Raw genomic sequence first — 22,455 nt, forward strand, 5'->3', positions numbered from 1 at the left:
GGTATCTCTGAATGACATAGGCCTTTAGGTATGCAATTAAAAAGAAACATATCTTGAATGGTTTGAACTGCTAAAACTGATGCAAATATGCACTAGAATGTCATGCATTTCCAGTGTGTTCTTGCTGCTGTGGTGGGCTGTACGATTCCCTTTATAGCAGCACTCTCTCTAGTTTCTGCTACATTCCTAAAACAGAACAAACTGCCAGTGTAATCCATGAGCCTTCCTGCTCCCTGCCCTGAAAAACGTTGCCAAAGCTAAAAAGGGAAAACGCTTCCAGCAGGGACTCCAGAATTACTTATGAGATGAGAATTTATACTCTGGGCTGCTAATCCGCTGTTGCAGCCTAAAACGCAAGAACACAAAAAAATGTAAGCACAGTGATAGGCTGGTTTGCCAGTTTTCCTGTGACAATGGTATCTCAAGAAAAAATCTGAATGCGGTATGGGACAATGCAGAGTAGGATTATTAGTTTTACTGAGCTGCGTAGTTATAATTCATGTCGGGTCTCAAGCAAAGAGGTTTGTGTGGTAAAGTAGTTATATCATGAAAGGTGCTGGTGGGAGCTAAGGGAGGGCATTAGTTTTATTTGTGGTGATTGTTTCTGGGATCATTAGCACTCCAGTAAAGGTAGAGTGAAGTGCGTATTCTGTTTGCAACTGGCCTTGATTTATGGGAGAGGGTTTTCTATAGTTGGTTTTGCACAATCCTAGATCTTGCATGCTGTATTGAAAGAATGTTTATTGTGCTTTGGTTATTTTAGCTCATTATTTAATAATTATTGTTTTAATATTAAACCTCTCCCTCTAGTGCTCCATTTGGTTTTGGCTTTGTTTTTTTTTTCTTCTTTTTAATAAATAATCCCTTTGATAACATGCAAGAAGCTTCAGAATCACGCTTTCATCTTGGTTTATTGTAATTTGTTCATGGCTATAGAATGATAATGCTAAGCTACCTGATACAGGTGCAGAATTTTGAACAAAAATGTTAAGGCTTGTTGGGGCCTTTCTAAAGATTTGACCTTTTAAATCTTCATCTGGAGTTAAGACTTTCTGCCTTCCTGGCATACTGAGAAATCCTCCCACTTTCACTGCATTAGGGAAGAAAACTGAATCACATTTTTTAATCAAACGCTTGCAAATTGGCCGAAGATCAAACTGTTTGCTTAATGCTGTTTTCTCATTTTGTTTCATTTGCAGAATTTCGGTAAAAGATAAAAGGTAAAGCAAAAACATGTGAGAAGCTATGTTAATGTTTTTGTGAAAGCGGGGAGATAACTCGCCACGTAGAGAAACTTATGTCTTTTTAGGGCCTGCATTGTATCTTAAAAAGTACCAAGTCCTACAGGGTTAATGGACAGGAAACTGCAGCTGCAGCCGACTAATACGGAAGTCAGATTTTTGTGTAACAGACAGCCTGGGCAGGAGAAAGGTGGGGGCCGAGGCGGGGGAGGGGGGGGTGGAATTTGAGAGTACAGTATCTGGTGTGATACTGGTATTTTTTGGTTATGCTCTGCAGTGTTTTTATAAACAGGGAGGGCACGCGCTGAATGGCAGCGACCCTCTGTGATAATGCAAATTCAATGGTATAATAGTTTTTGTGGAAATGAGACATGAAGTTTTTCCTATTTAAGGCTCGGCTTATCATAGTATCCAAAGAAATCACACTGTCGGTATAAGATTGTACGGTAGGTGTTAATATATTTAAATTCTGGAATCGGAGGATTCTCTCTGAGTTTTCAGTTATTAATTTCAGTCCCTCCTGTGCATGTTCACTTTCGCTATGTTCTGCTCTCTTTCTGTGGCCTTGCTTTCTCCGTGCAACACGTTGCAGAACCCCAGCAAAGTGAATTTAGCTTTTTGTTTATGAAGAATAGCTTTTGTGACCCGAGTGAACTCTTCCTCCTTCAGGTTTAAAATATCCAAATGCCTTCAGCAGTGGCATGTTGAGACACATTTGCTCAGGCAGGCAGTTCGCGATCACTTCCCTCTGCTTGAAAATCTGTGTATTTTACATGGGGAGCGCGCGTTTGGGGTTTCTTTTGGAGTTTCTTTTGCTGAAACGGGCCTAGCTTAGCCTGTCTTCTCTATGCACAGGATGGCTCCTGCTTGCCAGAGCTGCACAAAGATAATCGCTCAGGAAGTGTTTCAGCCAATCCCCTGAAGCTTTACATTCAGATTTACCGAAGTAGCCAATCCGGGATTAGCTTTTATTAGGAAGACAGATCATCAAGCTGAAGTGCCAAGCCCTTTCTGCCTGAGTACTGAGAGCCTGTCCTCCATGTTTTATAAGTATTGACATAACACTGTGTTAACAATGCATCCACAGAGGTAAGCCTTACTTTTTACATTTTTTTTTCTCTAAGACCTATGAGTTGTGGGTTGAGAGTGTGATTCTCTGTGATTTGTTGTGCAAAACTCACACCACAGCACTTTATTAAGTTGGAACTGTTTAAATTTGCTTTCTTGGGTCACATGGTTAGTAGCCATTAGCCACAGCTTTATTTTGCAGACTGGTAAAACCTTGGCATACCTACTTCTTCACAGGAGGATGGTGTTTTTAGAGTTTATCAAGATCCTGGTATTCCAAAGAAGCTTTCTCTCTCTGAGCAGTTTGCCAGCACTATTGTCTGTTGTGTCACATGCCTGCTGAAGAGAAAATGGAAGCTAGGGAGCAGATGCATTTAACTGCCCTACAGGGAGTCAAGCAGGGATAATGGCAGACAGAAGAACAGGCAAGTTTACCTTTCTAAACAGTGAATGGAATAGCTAAGATAAGTTATCTCTCAGAGAATATGGGATTTTTAAAAACCTAGACATCAGCAAAAAGTGCTAATGGCAGATTGTAGATATTGGGCCTAGGTGGTGGTGTGCTGTTGCATCATGTTTTTAATGCAGCTTATCTTAACTTAAAATGATTATTGAACCTTTTTTCTTGCAGGAGTAATTAATCCAACGTGTTTCTCTTTCTGAGGGACAATGTATGGTTAATATTTTGTTCCTTTAAAAGGGAGTTTTTATGCTGCAGATTTTGGAAATGGGTTGCTGCTCAATAAAATGCAGCAGCACATCTGTTTACAAATCTGATTCTTTATGAAAAATGTTTTTGAACTGTTAGATTTCTTGTTTTACGTAGTTCGAATAAACTAATGTACCTTTTATCTGTGCCTTTTTGTTTTACACTGTATCAGCCACAGTTCTGTGTTGTGGAGTCCAGAGGATATAAAATCATGTGTGGTTCATGACAGTAGTACATGTTGTTCGTTCTTGGTTTTTTCCTTTTTTTCTTTTTTTAAACTTTTGGTTTAATGCTACGTAATTATTTCAAGAAATTCCTTTTTGATCAATTCCCAAATCTGCCAGCCTGTTGTATCTTCTTAACTGGAAAAATGAGATGGGTGCTTGAACAGTTGGTAAGTAAGCAGCATGCTACTCTCTGAACATTTTTAATAGTTTTCCAAACATTTTGTTTTTACTAGGTCAGTTAGTCCAGTAGATGAAGTAATGTTAGTGGTTAGTTATATAAAAAATCAGATTTGCTTAGCGTCCATTTTAAGGGACTTTTACGTGTAAACTGTTCCAATTTGAATGCACTATTTTTTTGATAATTTGCCTCTAAAGTTTGAACCTTATACTTCCTGTTTACCTCAGGCCAGTGAAAAATATCCTACTTGCTATTCGTTCATAGATCATTAATTACCATGTTTGTAGGGTAAAGCGCATTTTCGTTGTTCCTTGGGTTTTTGAGGTGTGATGAAAGTGCTAGTACTCAGCAATGAAGTGACCTTATGAAGTAAAGTAAATAATGCTTAATGGGCATATGTTTCTGATACTATACAAAGTATAATCTCAGACAAACTTGCTTGATTTATAACTAATTTAGAACATTTTGTGCCCTTTAAGATTTTAATTGTAGTGCTGGCATGCTTGTTTTAACAACCTGTTTTTCAGTGATCACCAGTATTCTTACAAAAGCAAAGGAAGGATACTCTTTTGTGCTTTTAATATAATTTTTGCACTTGTTTTAACAGTCCATACACGTTCATGATTTTAGGAAAGAACTTAGAGCTAAGCTAGCTTTGCAAATGACTGCAGCCTGGCACAGTTACATGCTAACTTTTATAGGTTGCCATGTATTTGATAACATTCTGTAACATAGCAATTTACCTGTGGTTACTTGTTTGCCAGTGTGAGTATCTTATTTTGAATATCTCACTTTGCTTAGCAGCTTCCCCCACCCCCCCCAAGGATTAGATTATGAGAATGTCTAGTTCAGTTTGCAACCTGAAACACTGCTGGGTTGTACCACTGAGTTTAATGTGATAGCATTTTTGTATGCAATTTTAATGCATTTTTCAGCATACATAAAAGTGCTAACACAGCTAAGAAGTTATTCTGGTTTTTGTTCTTCAGTTGCTAAAAACAGAAATTACATTTGGACGTAATTTTCCTAGCAGTAGTTTATACACATTAGCAGTTTACTTTTAGTCTTAAATAGTGTACAACATAATATTTGTTTAATATGAGGAAGCAGGAGTAAGTGATCTGCAATCAGAAAGCTTGTATTAAAATGGCTCCCACAGGTTTTGTTAAACTAGGATCTGTTTCAAATCTGCACCTCCAGACACACTGCTGACAGTGAAGCATATTTGTGTAAGCTGCCCTTGCGCATGTAATGAAACATAGCATCGTGAGTCTGTTAAAGTTCACCATTTTTAATCACTCAAATATAATTCTTTTATAGTTCACAAAAAATAAATGTCTGCATTGCAGCAAGATGTCTGAGGCAAGGTAGAGACAGCAGTGTTGTTTTACAGATCAGCCCAATCGCGCTGCTCCATGGAGTACTTGAGCCAATAGCAGCAGAGGGTAGGTTAAAGATTGACAATTGCAGTGGCAAGACTGAGAAAGGCCTTCTGGAAATTTCTACCATCTTTGTTCCATCTAAGTAAAGCAAATTCAGCCAAGCTGAAGAATTTCATATATTTTTGGTGCTTTGTCAAGGTATGATGTTATCACTCACTTTCATAGATTGCATAATAAGAAGCACTCTGTGCCGATTTTTCTACTGTTCAGGGCAGATGGAATGTGGGGTTTTGTTTAAGTGATAGACGTGGGGAAAAAGCACGTATTCTTTCTACCCAAGATTTTACAGGACTGGATCTGATTAATATCACAATTAGACAGGACATATATGAAACAAAGTAGCTGAGCTTTATTCAGCTTGTAGCAAATGGCCATTATTCGAATGTAACTAGCAGTTAATCGTATAATTGCACTTTAAGTTTTCTGGCTACTAAAGAGTAATTTGAATTGCCCAGGATGAATATGATTAGCCATTATTATTTAGTCCCAACATCCAGTTACTTTTGTGATTATCTGGACAAAAAATGCAATGGGGGGAAAACAAAGGGGTGATCTGGATTAAAAATTATGATGAAAACAGTAGCTTTTAAAAAGCTACATGCCTTTCTCATTCTTTGCAGGCAAACTGTTTTAGTTGGAAGCTAAGTAGTGCTAGGGAAAAAACGAGTGATTTCTTTAAATAAATGACACTACTTAACATACTGAAAATGAAAAGAATGCAGTGTATAAACCACTCCAAATGTGACATTTCCCCCCCTCACATCAGGAAGGAGTATTGAATTGTAGGGGAAAACCTACATTGCTACTAAGGAAGCGTGTAATAAAAGGAACTCCATGCTCAAAAATCATAAACAGGTAGATTACATTAAAAATTTAGCGCTTTATATCAGTGTCCACAAACTTTGATTTGCTCATCTTCCTGAGCTGTCTTCCATTGTGTGATAATATTACTTTTGCTGGTTTTGTTTTTTTTTTTTTCTTTTTCATTTGTTTGGGTTTTTTTTGTTCCTGTTCTCCCCCCCAGCCCCCCATTTTGCTTTGTTTTCAAGTGTATTGGCCGTGTGGATCCAGTAGCTGTAAAGTGATAGGTCATGGTCAGTTTTCCATAGTAATGGTGCCACTCCAGCATAATTGATTAAAGGTTGATAAATCTCAGTAAAAGCTCTCATCTTCTCCGTCTGGAATTCAGGGTATTAATTTGAATCACCTAAATATCTTGGAAGTTGAACATAACCTTTGTCAATGTAGAATGTAGTAGACAGCAATTTTCAAATGTTGTTATTTGTGGATCCCTAATATTTTTCCCATGGGCACATGAGTCCCATTGTAGTGAATTTAAACCTGTTAGACTGGGTTTGATTTACTTAGTTATTGTCTGTAAACCCCTTAGTAGCAGTACACTGGTCTGCAAACTGTGTAGTAGGCCATCAAGCCTGGCCCTTTAAATTGTATTAAGAAAGTATTTAAAATATATTTATTAATAAACATGTCTTGTATTCATGGGTTAAAGTCTGATTTAAAAATAGCTACATAGGAACTGAGTTTTATTGATTTGATAGAAGTTGTCAGTCATTCATATGTTAACCCTTTGTTGCCAGTTGTCATAGCATCTGTGTCATACTGTAAGATTAGAACCATGCTGTAGCAGGATGTTAACGTTAATTTAGCCAGTATAAACCTTTACTTTCTAATATGATTGTTCTTAAATTATGTGTTTAGCATCTGAAATCTATAGCTATTCTGGTTGCCTTGCCTTGGGCCTCAGCTCTGTAGTTTATAATCTTAAAGAAGACGCTATGACACCGAGGATCTCCCTCCCTCCCCTGATTTTCTCTTTTGTGGAGCTGTTTTGAATGCACACTGAATAAGAGTAAGGTTTTTAAAAGAACCTAAATGTTCTTTAAGTTAAATATCTGTATCTATGTATCTATCTATATATTTACTTTGCTTGTTATCAGAGGTAACTAGCTTAAACATTACTGTATGTAGATATCTGAACAAGCATTTTGTGTATGTTAATTGCTTAATACAAGTTGAGCATTTTGCAGGGAATTCTGTAAAAGGAATTTTAAAATATGAGGTGCTCAAACTGGAAAATGAATCTAAAATTGAGTAATTCCCTTAGTAACCTGTGACTTCACAAAACTCCCTATCTTATGCCTTTTTAGTTAAACATTTGGATGTCAGGTGTCCTTTTGTTATACTTCACCATTTCTGATATTTAGGTGCTTGCTTCGAATATAGCACTGCTGTTTAAACAAGAGATACTGTTATTGAATAAACTGCTACCATTTTAGCTACAGTACAGGAATGAGGCAGTGCAGTGCTGTCAGACGCCATTTTAAGAATCCTGCATAAATAGCATAGCTACCGATGAGTAAGAGACTGTTATAGGTGAGTGCTTATACAAAGCTGCTATTTATTCAGCAATGGCATGCAAATATTTTTTTCACATTTTTATTGAATGCAGTTTTTTGAAATCATTATTTAGAATTGCTACTCACAAATGTGATATAGGAGAGGCAGGAATTATCTTATGAAATTCAGTTTTAGTGCTTATAGTCTTAAATCAGTTTTTTTTGTTTTGTTTTCTATTAATTAAAAGGAAAAATTAATTCCATAAATATATAGTTCTTGTTTTTAAATTGATGTGTTTATTCCCTAATGTAGATCTAGGTTGTGTATGTGGGCATTAGCTGTTTCGAGTGGTTTTCCATATCTGTCAGTTTTTCGTGGTTAAATGTCAAGGTGCAGTAGTTCATCTGCAACTTTTAATTGCTCTTTGTAGTTAATATAGGTTAGAGCAGCTTTAAATATTTTTGTATATGTGCATTTTTTCAGGTAAGTACTATTAATAATACAGGAATGATTTTCCTAAGCAGAAAAGTCAGTATTTAATTTCCTGGTCTGAAATTCAAAAAACTGAATTTCATATTAAAAAACCCACCCTCTCTTCAGTTTAATAGAGAACATAGTTAAAAATTAGGCTGCTAAGTTCTTTTTGCATTTTAACCTAAGTATCAATAAATCTTTTATGTTTGCAATCCTTATTTTTTTTTCTTTCTGCCCTCAACTAGGAATAACCTCCACCCCTTCTTCCCTCATTCAGGCATGTTAAATAATTTGTATGAAACAAATTAGTTTAATATTTTAGAAAACAATTTCTTCTCTTTTCTTTTTTTTTGTTTTTAAGTTTTGTCAATACAAGTAGGGAAGTTTTAAGTGATTAATTGGTGTTCTAGTCAATTGACAGTGAAACTGGCAAAGCTTAAATTTCAATTGTATTCTTAAAATATGTTCCTCTGTGTTCACTCATCTTAATGAGGAAATAAGAGTAGCTTTCAGAATGACATACGGTATTTGTTGTATGTAGGCACTTAATTGGAATATATACCAGTATCATTTCTGATCCGCAGCCTCAGACCATCACATTCATAGTACACATGCATGATAGTAATGCATGCTATCTGAAATAACAGCTCTAAGCCCTGCAAAAATTAATTCTCAAAATAAAGTTCTGTAAAATAGTCTACTTGATCTAATTCTATTGTCTCCATAGAACTAATGCTTGTTCATAATTATTTTGCTGCTGGGTTTAATTTTCTTTTTATTTTATTGTGGGTAATCATAAGGTACCTGTCATTAAGGACCTGTTTTTCTTGAATTATTTAATTTGAAATCTTTTGCCAATGAGATTTCTGCATTTGGAAGTTTGTGCTTTATAACGCCTTTTCAGAATATTGCTTATTTTGATGGAAGATGCAAAGGTGGAAAGATCTGTCAGCTTTAGAAAAGTTACTGTAAACTTGCTGTGAATTGCTAGCATGTATTTACAAACTTGAGCCTTAAAGATTACCACTACAATCATCACTGCCACCATTCAAACAATGTCGTGTAGTGCAAGTCATAATACACTGCAACAAATAAAACAATGGGAGATGCTTCTGAAGAGCATCTTGTTGTTTCCCCCCAACATTTTTATTTTTTTCAGAACAGTCTTAGTGATTCTCTTACATGCTTAAATGTTTATGCCCTTAAAAGATTGAGCGAGATTAATTATAGTAGAGAATATGGAGATGCAATCTGTTCCTCTGAGGCTCAGTTTTCATAGTATAGCAGATAATTGCTGAGTTTTGTTTTAGTTGTGGGTGACGCACAGCGTGCGTATGTGTGTATAGGGTATATGCACCTCCATGGCTAAAAAAAATGAAGAACCTTTGTGTCAAGTGGTGAATGCACTTTTGACTGTTTAGTTATACTACAAATCCTTGGGAAAGCTGTCTTCAGGCATCTTGTATGTGATGTATCAGAGATGTGTCAAGTCAAGATACTTTGTTCGTCTTGGAACTCCTTATGAAGAATGTTTTTCTTGTCTCTATAGATCTATTGAAAGAACACTCAAAAAGGTGTTGGAGGAAGCTGGCTGAATTTCATAAATTAAACTCATTAGATGGGGAGAGACAGATTTAGGGATGAAGAAACCTCGTATGCTGTAACTAATATGTAGGAGTGCTGACCTGTAACCCTCCCACAGTGCGAGGTCTGGGCCCACAGGTGCAGAGCATCCTCACTTGGCTCTGGCTTCCTCTGCTGCTGGGGTCAGGGATGTAGGGACAGGTCCTGCTACTCTGTCGCTGTATTGAAATGTCATGCCCATTTCTCAACTCTGTGTCTTTTAATACTGACTTTAATACTGTGTCTTGTTGTACCATGTTCCTCTGAGGTTGTGACTTGAACAAAATGGCACCCGATAGATTTGGATGAGTCTGGAATGTTATGATTGCTTTAATGGAACTTAAATGTGAGCTGCCGCTAAAAGGATATTACTCTTTCCCCCCCTTCCCCACATGTGGTACACTCCCATTTCCTCTTTTCTGCACATCCAGCTGCACAGTGAGCTAGATCACAGAACTGATTCAGTTAAAAGGAACGTGATTTCTGGAACATGAGGTTAGGGATTGGGGAAACCATTCCTTTTAGTAGCAACCTGTGTAAAATGATCTTATGACTTCAACCTGAGTCTCATAAAGAATTGTATGTCCTAGTCTGTGGCTGAAACTGGATCTATATTTTAAAACCAGGTAATGTGTACTGCCAAATTACTTCATTCTTGACAGAATCAGTGTGTATTGTTACATATTTACCTGTGTGCATTATTAATCATATATACATGATGTTTTAAAAATGTGGGTTTTGTTACAGTTTGATGATATTGAAAGAGGATTTTATAAGGGGGTAGGGGAAGAAAAAAACAATGCAACATGGGAAGGGAATGAAGAAACCATCCTGTGAGCCCATCCCTTTCCATTGCTTAGGAAAGAGAATGGGCAAGGGCAAGTGGTGCATGAAATGTTTTGGTGTCTGCAACACACTGCCAGCTCCTCTTTGCTGGAAGCCCTCTGGGAAAGGGTGTAACAAATGTGCAGTATAATTGATCTGCCCATGCATAGTAAATCGGTGAGCATTGTAGTACAGTCAACTATGTTATGCATTTAATCTGCCTATGCAAAATGAATCTAAGGAGCATTGTGCTACGGTCAACTATGCTACACATTTACCATAATTCTGGTCACATGGGTGCCTTTTCTTGCTACTGAAATTATTAGCGTAGTCCATGAGCTGAGAGACTGAATGCTGGTGGAATAGAACTTCTCTTCAGTGTTTTATGACTTTAAAGAGCTTAATTTGTAAATTATTGCTATATACAAATGGCAAGTAAAGAATAATGATTTCTGGATTTCATGGATCTTCTCAGCTTTGGGCCTTCCATACACTGAACTTGCTTAATTTGCATTTAAAATTTTTGCTGATGTAACTGTCCTGTTTAGAAGTGTGAAAGGAATTGCAACCCAACCCCCCAATAGCTGATAGTTGATTAAAAGTAGTTTTGACAAATACCAGACTAAAAAGTCCTTCTGCTGGTAAGTTTTACTTTGTTTATGAAGCTGTTTTAACTTATACCAGTAACAAAACTCCTGCTAATATAAACTGTTTGTCAGGCTGAAGAGTTTCTCTGATATAAATGTAACCAAGTCCTCGGTGTTGTTTCCGAGCTCTGATTAGCTGTCCTGGGCAGATTTAACCACAGTTGCTAAAGCAAAGGTCTCTAGCTGTCCTCTTGGCCTCTGCAGTAGAAATAGCTGTCCCCAGAGCTGGGATGGCTGAATGGAATCTCAGTCCACTCCATAGCAGCAGTAGCTTGCAGTCTGCCATATCGCTGTAAACTGGTATCAGCAACAACTTACATTAAGAGACTGGACAGTAAGCTCTTACTACAGAGGAAAAGATCTACATCCTGCTTTGCTGCTGTGCTCTTGTGGTATTAATGGACAACTCTGATACCTGTTTCAGGCACCATAACCTCATTTGTCTCTTGTGAATTTGGCCTTGCTTCAACATAATATGTTTTCTTTTACCTTTCATTTGCGATAGTCAGATCTCCAAAAATGGTGTGTAACTCAATATTCATTCAAGTTCTTTTTTCTTCTTCCTTCCACCTTCCTTCCCCAAACTGACTTAACTAGCCAAATTAATTGAGTTATTTTCTTGAATGGCATCACTATAAGAAAGTAGAATATCAACAAGTCAGATATAGTTTGTCGTCTACTTAATTTACTCCAGACAGAATTAAATGGTTAAAACCATTTGTGGAAGATTGACTTGTTGAATGATAGTAACAACTCTGTTCCGTTTACTCTTTGTTATAGTTAATAATTGGTGGTATTTTATTGCCAGTAAATTATAAATATTCAGGTTTATGTTATATAGTCTGGTTTCAAAATCCTTGAAATTATTTATTTAATAGTTTTTAAAATTGCATCTTACCTTCTAATTTGGCAAGCTGTTCTGTGTTGCTGACTCTGTTACTTCAGCGAATCTGTTCACTAATGCTGGTGAGTGTTTAAATTTTAGCAGGCATCTGTCCACACAGTTTATAGAGGCCTTAGATTAGGAACGACAGGGAACAGAATTCCCGTTTGTCTGTCACATACAATTTATCCATAAAGTGACATAATCTTCAGTAAATGTTACAGGACTGTCATCAGTATGAAAATGTTACCTTTGTGATTGGTAACATGCAGCATACATGTGTACCTGGATTGTTTCTGTACGTGTTTTGGCCAAACAGCTGTTGTCTGGCAAACAGCAAACCTTTCATTTCATCAGAAGTTTTACTATAGTTGTATTTGACAGTGTTATGTTGAACTTCTGTACATGAAGTTAGACATGGGAATAATACAATCTGTAACTATTCTAATTCACCTTTTTGAATCCTACAGCTTGGCTGAAGAGGAAATAAAGGCAGAGCAGGAGGTGGTGGAGGGGATGGATATCTCCACTCGATCCAAAGGTGAGTAAGGAGGAGTATTTCATCTCTGTTCTACAACATACAAATATTTATAAACCAGGATAGTGAAACTGTGTAATCTACCATGAAGTTGCTCTTGAGTGAAGACTCAAGATTTGTTGTATTTTTTACAATGACTATTGTACATTAGGAAGTGTTTTAATTTTTGCTTGGTTGTCATTACATGTCAACCCCCCCCCCCCCCTTGTTATTTCTGGTGTATGAATAACTAACTTAGGTTAAATGATGAAAAAACATCAGCCTCTTGTATCATCTCACTTATCATGGCTTCATTTAAAGTACTTTTAGATTTGCAATACAGGAGAAAATAGTAGTAGTAGTAATAATAATCATAAGGTAGTATTTCCTACAGTAATGAATACTAATTTTCCTAAGAATAAACATAGTAACATTTCTGTTTCCACAAAAATTGGTCTCCTGAGCAGTATGTATTTCCTGGACATTTATGTGTCCCTATTACCCTGACATGAATTCAGCTTGGTGGTGGAATTGCAGGTGTTTGAGAATTTCTGTCCTTCGGTTTCTGGAGTTTTTTCTATGAATGAGTTACTACAGGCAAATGATGTTATCACTGGGTATAAAAAAGCCAAACATGTAACCACCTGTATCACTGTAAATATTCTCACAAGTCATGTGGAGTGAGGGGAGAGAAATGCCCTTCAATCAGAATACTTGCACGGAATTGTTTACTCCAGTTCATTGTAATCGGCTGCCGGCTGCCTGTCCATCTCCCTTTGTACTTGCAGCTGACTTTGCAGCTCAGTTTCCTTGAAAGCCATTTCTGTAAAATGTCAGCAATGGCTACCACCATCCTTTCTAAAATCTGGCACATACCCACTTATTCTTCACATTTCTACTACATGGATCATAAGTCCAGTTAATGCTGAATGTGCAGATGTAATTGTCTTGAAAGCATGGCACAGATCATCTGCATTCCTTTTGTTTTTAATGAGGTAGCTTGGGTAGGTAATGTGGTTGTAAAATTGCATTTAAGTCTTATTTGTGCTAACAGACAGTAAATTTCTTGTTTCAGTTCTTATGGTGTGGTTAAATGAGGTAGTACATACAATCTGACAGCTCAGAAGAGATTCACTTGCTCCTTTTTGTTCCTTCTCCCTGTCCTTTTCTCCCTTCTCTGCTTCTGGTCTTGCATGTCAGCCTCCATCACTGGACTGCTTTTGATGTTTACTTATCTCTGTGTTTCAGTTTTGTAAACCAGCAGAAAGTAAACTATTTTTTGGTGCTTTAATGATTGCTACTGAATGGGGTAAGCTCCCAGCTTTGTATTCCCACTGCCTACTTCCTTTGTGGTGGTTGTCAGATCCCAGCCACTTGAACTTTATAGCCAACTTAAAAACTGAAACGTTTGTCTGCTGTTGTAGCGATCAGTTTGTTTGCAGAAACAGTATGAGTATGGGAACACGATACAAGAGACAAAACAGGTTATTAAATGCGTTTAGCTGTCCATAAAATCTCACTTTCATTTCTCCTTAGTAAGACTTTCGCCCACATGTTAGTACTAATAAGAATTTCATATGGACCAAGAGCTAAACTATTACTTATGTCACTCTGACATAATCAATGTCTAGAAGTTATTTTTGAGTCTGATACCTATTTATGTAGGTGTCTGTGTTTTAGTGCTGTTGCTTTACTCAGCCCAGAAACAGGGGTATGGGCCATACAAAAACTTGTGATTCCCTTTCATTAGTTCTAGTGCTGATCTGACCTCAAGGTGTACCATTTCAATCAAGTAAGCCCACAGAAAACTTTTTACTTTTATTTTTTCTTTTTTTTTTTCCAGTAGGGTTAAGATTAAGTTTCCCAGGACAGTGAACTCATTTAATACCTCATGGTTATTGAAAGCATCAGTCTTTCATCTCCCAACCTTCTCAGCCATGTGATCTTGCAGCTCCTTTGTTTTGTGGGCTTTGATCAGTTCAAATTGGTCAATTCACAGGGAGCTAACCTGGCAGAAAAAGACTCATGTTGATACAACTCCCTGAACAAGCTCATAGGCAGGTTCTGGTAGTGATTGGAAGGAAGGTGGTTTGGAAGACAAAGCCAGGATCACCACAGTGCTACTTTAGATTGGCCCAAGTTGTCATTGTGTGGAAGTTGCTGGTCTGTATGCAGTAGGACTCTTAAGTGTTTTAAACACCAGTGAGAGTGATCTGAATAGCCATAGTAAAGATAAAACTTAACAGAGGTTGTATTAATTGAATAATAATAATGGAATTTATTTAACTGAATACTGATTTGCTTTAATTGGTTTGTTAAATTTGACATGTATGTTGATGAAACCCATGCCAGCACCGCCCTAAGGGCAAGAATAACAACCACACATGCCAGGCCCTTACAGGTATATATTTTTTTCAGTGAAGAGGTGATGTGTGTTGTAAGGAAATTTGGGGACTTGTCTATAAGCCATCTTGCTTTGTTGTATTCTCAGCTAATCTATGAATTGGTGGTAGAACTCTATACTAGTTGAATATGTAGTTTTGCATAGAAAGCAAAAGGATCACAGATGTCATCTGCTTAGTGCAAGAACGGGTTGTATTACAGACGTGCTAAACTTAATCTTTCTGGTCTTCTGTTATTTGAATTGAGACAAGTTTCTCTGTTAGTTCAGTGTGGTGTTTCTGCAGCAGAAAAGTCACAAACCAGAGTTTTAAAGCTGTTGTTATACTCACCTAAGGTAGAAAAAGTGCAGCAAGGTTCTAAACTGGTGGGATAGCGGTAGCAATGTTTCCTCTTGTAACATTAATATTGTTCACAGTTTTGCTTTGTGTGCTTTAGAAAGGATGTAGTTGAGAAAATTGACCCTATAGAGACAAACCTGTAAGGAAAGCATACAGCTGCTTTTGGTTTGTTTGGGTTTTTTGATGGTCCGAGAAGCCTGTGCAGGAGATCAATTAGTGGTATTGTGTAACTTCACACTTGTCCTGGAGAAGCTGAAATGCTGCAAGTTTGTAACCTAAGTTGCTGTGCTACAGTCGTTTGTACAGCTCAGGTGAGGTTGTGTCTAAAGAAAGTTGTAGGAAAATAAATTAAATTGCTTTAAAACCAATTAGCCTCTTCATGAACATTCTGTTTTGGTATAAGCAGTTTAATTTTAACTGCTATAAATCAATTCCAGTTCAGTTTAAGCTGATGAAACATGCATTGTTTAATCTGTAACAAGGGTGTTAACGTAGCCTTTTGAATCGGTTTAAGTAAGGTGGTGGTTTCCAAGCAGCCTAAGCTGGTCAAACTGCTCGATGCAGCAGTTTTATCCACTTCCTTCCATACCTGAGCTGGCAGGAAACTAACTGAACCGTAAAACATGAATAGTTTTCTGTGCTGAAATGGCTTGGTAGACTGCCAGAAATGGTGTAAGAGGGAGGGCAGGAATATGCCAGTTGGGTGCAGGAAGTATAGAGCTTTGTTAGCCAGCGTTTAGATAGGGTTAGGCGGTAATGAAACTAGAGCTTAAGACCATAGCTGAGACTTCTTACTTTATAACGTGATATGTAAGAGTGACTCTATAGCTGTGGTCAGAGCTATACAGACCTCCACACTCATCTTCAGCTGCATTTTTCTGTCCTTCTCCTTAGGCTGGCACAGATACTTATGCTGTTGCAGAGTAAGCTATATCAAGCAGCTGATCTAGCTGGAAATTGACCATTTTTTGTAGTATTAGTTTTTGCCTGAATCATGAACTGATTAACCCTACTGTTACACACAAGTGCCTGTCTGCAAAACATTGTGGGGCAGACATCTGGTGAGGTGGGGAAGGGAAAAGGAGGAGAGTTACTGTAACAGTTGTAATTTAGATCAGTTTATAAACTGTGCATGTTCAGCTTTAATAAAGATGAGGTTTTAAAATACTCTTGATCAGAGCAAGAAGGCATAAGGCATCTGAGAACTGGAAATGGGAAATGACAGCTTAAAAAGAAAAAAAATGAGTGGAAAAACCCAAAATGGAGTCAGCAGAGGATTGCTGTTTAGCAAAGGAGAAATGCCGGGGATTAGATTATACTATTTTGTCCTCTGCGTCTCATACATTAACATGTCTGACAGAAACATCTTGTTACATTTCTGTTACAGACCCATGGCCTACTTTTTAGCCTTGTTTATTAAATATTTCAAGATGGGTCTTGCAAGGCTTTCTGGAGAATTTTCTGAGTATTTCCAGGTTGTGTTTCCAGAGCAGCATAACCAACTTAATCGTTTGGTGCAGTTCTGTCTTTACATGCGCTTGTTCTCTTTGGGTGGCAGTGAACTCTCCACTGGGCTTTTTCATCTTACTAACCTGGAAGAATTTTTTTTTTTTTTTTTTTTTAATTTTCAGGTTAGTTTTCTGCTAATTTACGTTACTTACCTACGAACAGTAGTTAGGTGTGGTGGCAGATGGACTTACATTTAGGTTTCATATGTTTCTGCTAGTACAGTAACCATTGCCTGTCTAATGACTAGTCAAAAGGAGCTCTTTAACTTTTCTTCCCATCATCAGTCATACATCCCTTATATTTCCTTTGCATCTCTGATGGCTCTTAGCCAGTCCTCTTCTGAATCAGTTAAGGACTTGGGTATAGAAGTAGTTTTCTACCTGCTTATCTCCCTGAACCAGATTACTAAGGAGTTGGTCAGATGTCATTGCTAGGAGCGGACCTGCCCCCATCAGTGACAGCTAATCGTTAGATGGTCTTACCTTGTCATAAAATCATACACTGAGACAGGACTCCTTAGTGGCGAGAATTCTGACTTTCATAGCTTTTGCATTGCTGCAGGTTTGTGTTGAAGGCTTTGGTCTCGGGGGCTTCTCTCAGTGATAAAAGGTTCAGATATTATAAACATAAATGCAAAATAGCTAGTAAAATGGAATTTCCAGTATACGTTTTATATTTTGTAACAGTTTCATAATAGTATATTGTCTAGCAACTTTCAGTGCAGTGTTACCAAGTATTTAATCACATAGAGATGAGTTTCTTACTCCAATGTGAAAGGTAATTTGAGAATCCTCCAGTGAACAGTAGTATAGCCTGAGGCTTTATCTCTAGTGTAGAGCCCTTGTTACTTAGTAATCAACAGGGGGTCTTCAGGAGTGCCTTGGGGCAACAAGTCCCCCTACAGCCAGGCTCTAGTTTATAAACAGCTTACACCTCTTATATTGCAAGTTGTTGGGAAGTGTTTCTCTTTTTTTTATCTTCCAAAGTCCTACAATGAAGAAACAAGTAACGGTGTCTTTTTGTGCTCGTGTAAAATTGTAATGCAGTAGGGGGTTCATCAGGATTTACACAACCATGGCTAACCTCTGTTATTTATTACATTAGCAACTGGTTTGGGTTAATTGCATCAGTTGAAATTTCTGGAATGTAAACAGGGCTTTAGTGGTCGATTGCAACTGCATCGTATTTCAAAATTCTGGCATAAGATTAAAATGCCTCAGAGTTGGGTATAAGTTCTAACAGATTTATCCATGATTTTGTCAGGTGTTTTGAAGATAATTAAGCTTGCTGTTGTATTATAGGCAATGGAATTGAAAAATCATAAAAATCTTAGCAACCATTCAGGATAGTAAATATAACTGGGAGATTTTACAGTTCTGGAATCCATATAAATTATTACTTGAAGCCCGTTCTATCAAAATGGACTGTAATGATGCTGACAATGGAGTTAGTGTTGCTCCTTTTTCTCTCAGAATTCTTCATTGATTTCCCTCAACACCGTTTAAAGAACATGCATTCAGAGCTTTTGATGAAGAGAGAAATGACCTTCTAGGTGGAAGTCAGTTTCTGTTTTTGTTCTTGTTCCTTTTAAAGGCATATTTATGCATTTCTGTGGGGTAATGACAGCTGAAGCAGTCTTCAGTCAGCTTTGTATTTTTGAACCTTCTGTCACTGCTGCCTTCTTTTTTAAGCTAGCCTAGCTGTTTCTTGCAGCCATCAAATTAATTCTTCGTGAAATTTTTGTTCTTTTGTTCTGTTACATTTAATCTAATTTAATTCCTTGATCTGGTTCACCAAATGTTGGCAGAACTATTTGTGTCATAATAAAAGGGATGGCATGGGACTGGGAATTAATGTTAACAGAAGTAGCCTTGGGCTGACTCTGTGTAAGTAACGCTTCTACTGAGTGTCTAACTTACATAGAACAATTGACTAGGTTTCTAATTGGAAACGTTATTCAGAATTTTGCACATTTGATCCACTTGCATTGAGATAGCAAAAATGTACTTACATCACAGAAAACTATTGTTGGTGTAACTAAGTCTCAGTTTACTGGTATCTAATACTGTTCTTGGAAGACTAAACAGTGCTTTCACTGAAAAAAATACATTGCTGTTTCTGGCTCCTGGATAACCAAAATGATTGCTAATTTTACCATCTTTATCACAACTCATGTTGAAAAGCTTTTGATTTATTTTTAATTTTTTTTTTACTGTTTAAACAAACATGTTTCTGAGTTCCTCTCCACGCCCCCCCCACTTTCTGAAAATTTCCACAACAGAAAAGTTTTTTCTACAAGTAGTAGATGTTACCACTTTATAACAACTCATTTTTCATTAAAATACAACAAAACTAGGTACAGAATTGGAATAACTAATACTCTTCATGTAAGTACAGTAAACTTGATGAAGTTAAGATAAAGATATGTTTTCTGGTTGTCTGTGTGTTATTTTGAAATGCAAAACTTTTCTTCCCTTCCACACCAGATCAGAAAAAGGGTAATTCTTTGCTGACAGTAAAAAGCCTTTATCCTGCAATTTCCATACTTTTTGGGAAGGTTTTTGTTTTGTTTGCCTAACCTTTTTGTGAGGTTGAATTTGAAAAGCATGGCGTAGAGTAAGCCTGATTTATTCAGGCTTTTCTTAAATGACTTGCTATCCATTGCACTGAGGATGCAACACTAAGGCAATAAATGCTGATCTAAGTCAGACCTGCCGTGCTGACGTGCTTCTTCATGGCAACGACATTTCTAACCATTTCCTTTATACTGGCACTGGCAACTCTGGGACTTGTTGGTGTGCTGATTCAGCTGAAATTAATTTTTAGGTTTTTGTTGGTTTTGGCTGTATCACTTACCTAAACCATATTGCATCCTGGGTGAACAAATAACTGTGCCAGAGAAAGGAAAAGGGAAGAAAGTGTATCTGTGGAAGGGAACTGTGGAACCTTAACTTACATCTCTGTAACTTGCTGTGGATTTCAGCTCTCATTAAGGCCTTATTGGCAGAGAAACTAATGCAAGTGTAACAAATGCTTACAAACACATATATGGACACCATTTCATTCTGGTTCTAGTTTGGAATTACTTTGATTGCATTTAGCTTAAGCAAGGTTTAAAATTAAAAACAAGAAAAAGGTATATGGAAAGGAGGGCGTGAGGGCGTGTATCTATTTATGTTTATGCTGTGTTTTTCCAGTAAGGCATGTTGATGTTACTTTTTTTTTTTTTTTTTGGAAGAATTACATTTGAGTATCATGGGAAAAGCAAGGAAAGCAACATTTTGCTTTTACACATTTTCTGAGTTGGCACATGCTTCCATTGAGAAAAGTGAGACTTCTCAATTAGTTGTCAGAGATCGTTGATATTGAATGCTTGCAGTACAGCACTTGGCAATGTATAGAACATAGAAGATATGTTTTTGGTCCATGCTCCATGTGCTGCAGCAAGATAAGATCCCTGATATAGAGTAATTAACATACTTCTGTTTGTTTGTTACAGTTTTTTCTAAGCTAAACTGTATTAAGTTAGTATCATAGTTTATCTGCTTAAAAATTGCATTACTATCACATAAAATTGGATTTCTAAAATAGTCATAAAGTGTGAAATTAAGTTGCTTTAGGGTTTAAGTATGCTTTAGTCTGTCTCCTGGGAGCTAGTTACTAATCCTTTAGTTACGTGGTGGCATACTGAAACAAAGATTTTAAACTTTAGGTGAAGCTCAGGTTGGCTTGTTGCTCCCCAATGGATAGTTTTTGAGAGCACTCATAGGTGCTTGTGTCAACCGTGGCAACATTACAATTAACAATAACCTGGTGATGTAAAACCAGGTAACTTTTAATGAGAATTAAAAACGTTTTTTCAGGCGTCTATTTTTTCACTAGTGCTGGAAACATGATTTTGAAATAATGCTAAGAAAGCAAAGTCACACACTCAAAAATCAAGAAATAAGTGGAGTAAGGTTGCTTGGCATATTAGTTTGTTAGTACAACTGGTTTATCAATTAAATCTTCATTTATTATTTTATTGTAATGTCTTTCATTTAGTACACAGAACATCTCATTTCTTATTAACGTTCTGAGTGCTGAGTAACTGCAAGTGATCTCAGCCTTTTCAGTTAAAAAAGGTGGATGCACAAATGGATGCCTGTCTGGAAAGTTTGGTTCAGATTGACTCGCTCAGTATATGACAGGAGTTTTGTGGAAAAAGCAGGGAGATTGCAGGGGTATGTGCTAACTGGTGACAAAGTGGCATGGTGAGATACTCTCAAAGTGAGACCATTCTTGCTCATTAAACACCTTTTTAAAAACATTTGCTTGACAAAGAAGAAATCACACAAATTCTCGCTGTTCCTTTTTGGAGCAGAAACTTGAATCACCTTGTAAGTAACTGGTTCCTAGTCACAAAGTTATTGTGTAGTTTAAATTTAGTCTTTTTAGTTCTTTCCTCTTGGATTTGTTTGACTTTGTTCAAGTAATAAATATTAAATTAAACTACATTGGGAAAGTGAATTAACTTTCCTCCTAATGGGTTATTTTAATGGGGATTAATTTCTTGATCTGGTTCACAGCACAGCTACACAAACTCTGCTAACACAGCTGGAAGAGCCAAGGAGGAAGAAGCAGCAGTGTGTGCTAACTGAGGCACTGCTGTTGAAAGAAATTCACACAAAATGCAACTTGAGCATTTTTTATCTTAATTAGAATTGGAAATGGTAACCCAAACAGTTTAAGTAGGTGCTACCATTCTTATTTTACTTGAACTGAATTAAAAGATTTTTCGTATTATTAGGTCCCTCACAGATTGGTAAATTCATAACATATAGTGGTAGTTATTAGCATATTCCACTAGCACAATTAAATCTGAAAGAAAATGCCTGTCCATTGCTTAATTTTTCCAGTTATGTCTTACATTTCCTGAAGAAAATCTCCATGCATTTCAATAACTTGCCAGTTGAGAAAAAAAAAAAAAAGAGAGATATATTTTGGGTCAGTTTTTGTGTGTTGTCTATGAGTCACCACTAGTTTATTTGAAAATCCCTAGCATGCCCAGGCTTGAACCACAGAAGAAAATTACAGTAGTTTTAAGTAGTTTTTGAAATCACTTAACCAAGCATATATGTCTGTGTGATTGATCATTTGGTGTAATTGATTGGTTTAGTCAGTATTGAGTTGGTACCTTTTCTGTTAAAGTGTGGTTTGGATTTGTCTGTGATGAATTGTAATTCAGTTCTGGTTTAGCCAATAAGAGTTTAACCCTTTTCCTGACCCTGAATCAGCTAGTTTAGGAAGAAATAACATTTAAAAGTGAGCAGCATCACATTATGGGTGCAGGCCAATGATGAGAAACTTTATACCTGATTTTCTTCTTTCACATTTGGAGCTGAGGCACTATGTGCAGTGTCACAGGCAGCTTCTTTGTAATCTCCACAATTTGAGGCTGAAGAGCTGAAAGGAAACTGGTGTGCTCCACTGGTGGCAGTTTTGTGCCTGGGAGTAAGAAATGGCAGCCAAAGGGCAGAAAACTATACTCTCCTGTTGCTCTCCTGGTTTAAGCTGTGCCTGCATTTGTAGAGTCTGGAAATAAAAGCCTAAGTCTCTTCAGTGAGTTATGGTGAGGGCTTTATTTGCTGGAGAGAAACTCAGGCTCGGAGATCCTTGCAAGTACTTTGAGGATGATGTTTGCTGTAGAGGGAGACAATTCTGCAGATCTCTCTGCACTGGGAAAACAAGGATTAAGGCATGGTCAGCACTTCATAGTAGGAGTAATTTTCTTATGAATGCCTTTAGGAATGTATGGAAAGTCTCTGTTGAAAATTACAAATCCTAATAAAGAACACTGACTTATATTGTACATGCTGTTCTGAGCCACGTGGTAATGGAAAGATGAGAAAAGATATGGTATGATGCTGGTTTTGCTGATCACTCTGAATGCAAACAGTTCCCATGCTGAATAAGCTCTGTTCTGCTTTAGTGAAAAAAAAATAGAATTCAGAGCTTGTTTTGGTTTTAGGTT

The 22,455-nt window shown here is 37.1% G+C and overlaps 1 protein-coding gene across 10 annotated transcripts in view; it reads left to right on the plus strand.

Annotated features, from left to right (window-relative positions):
• The window catches only part of ZMYND8 (zinc finger MYND-type containing 8), a 76,513-nt gene that overhangs the window by 17,795 nt on the left and 36,263 nt on the right, over positions 1 to 22,455 (plus strand). For 3 of the 10 annotated variants that reach the window (XM_074604659.1, XM_074604658.1, XM_074604665.1), the window contains 2 exons: positions 2,097 to 2,330; positions 12,146 to 12,216. In XM_074604659.1, coding sequence (XP_074460760.1) covers positions 2,317 to 2,330; positions 12,146 to 12,216 — 85 coding nt within the window. In that variant the 5' untranslated portion in view covers positions 2,097 to 2,316. Of the gene's footprint in view, positions 1 to 2,096; positions 2,331 to 2,546; positions 2,735 to 2,833; positions 3,413 to 4,882; positions 5,004 to 7,198; positions 7,260 to 12,145; positions 12,217 to 22,455 lie in introns of those variants that run through there. The other 7 variants (XM_074604666.1, XM_074604660.1, XM_074604661.1 and 4 more) reach the window with 7 other exon arrangements.

Source organism: Larus michahellis, chromosome 12, assembly GCF_964199755.1.
Source record: "Larus michahellis chromosome 12, bLarMic1.1, whole genome shotgun sequence".
In the NCBI taxonomy this organism is placed as follows: domain Eukaryota; kingdom Metazoa; phylum Chordata; class Aves; order Charadriiformes; family Laridae; genus Larus; species Larus michahellis.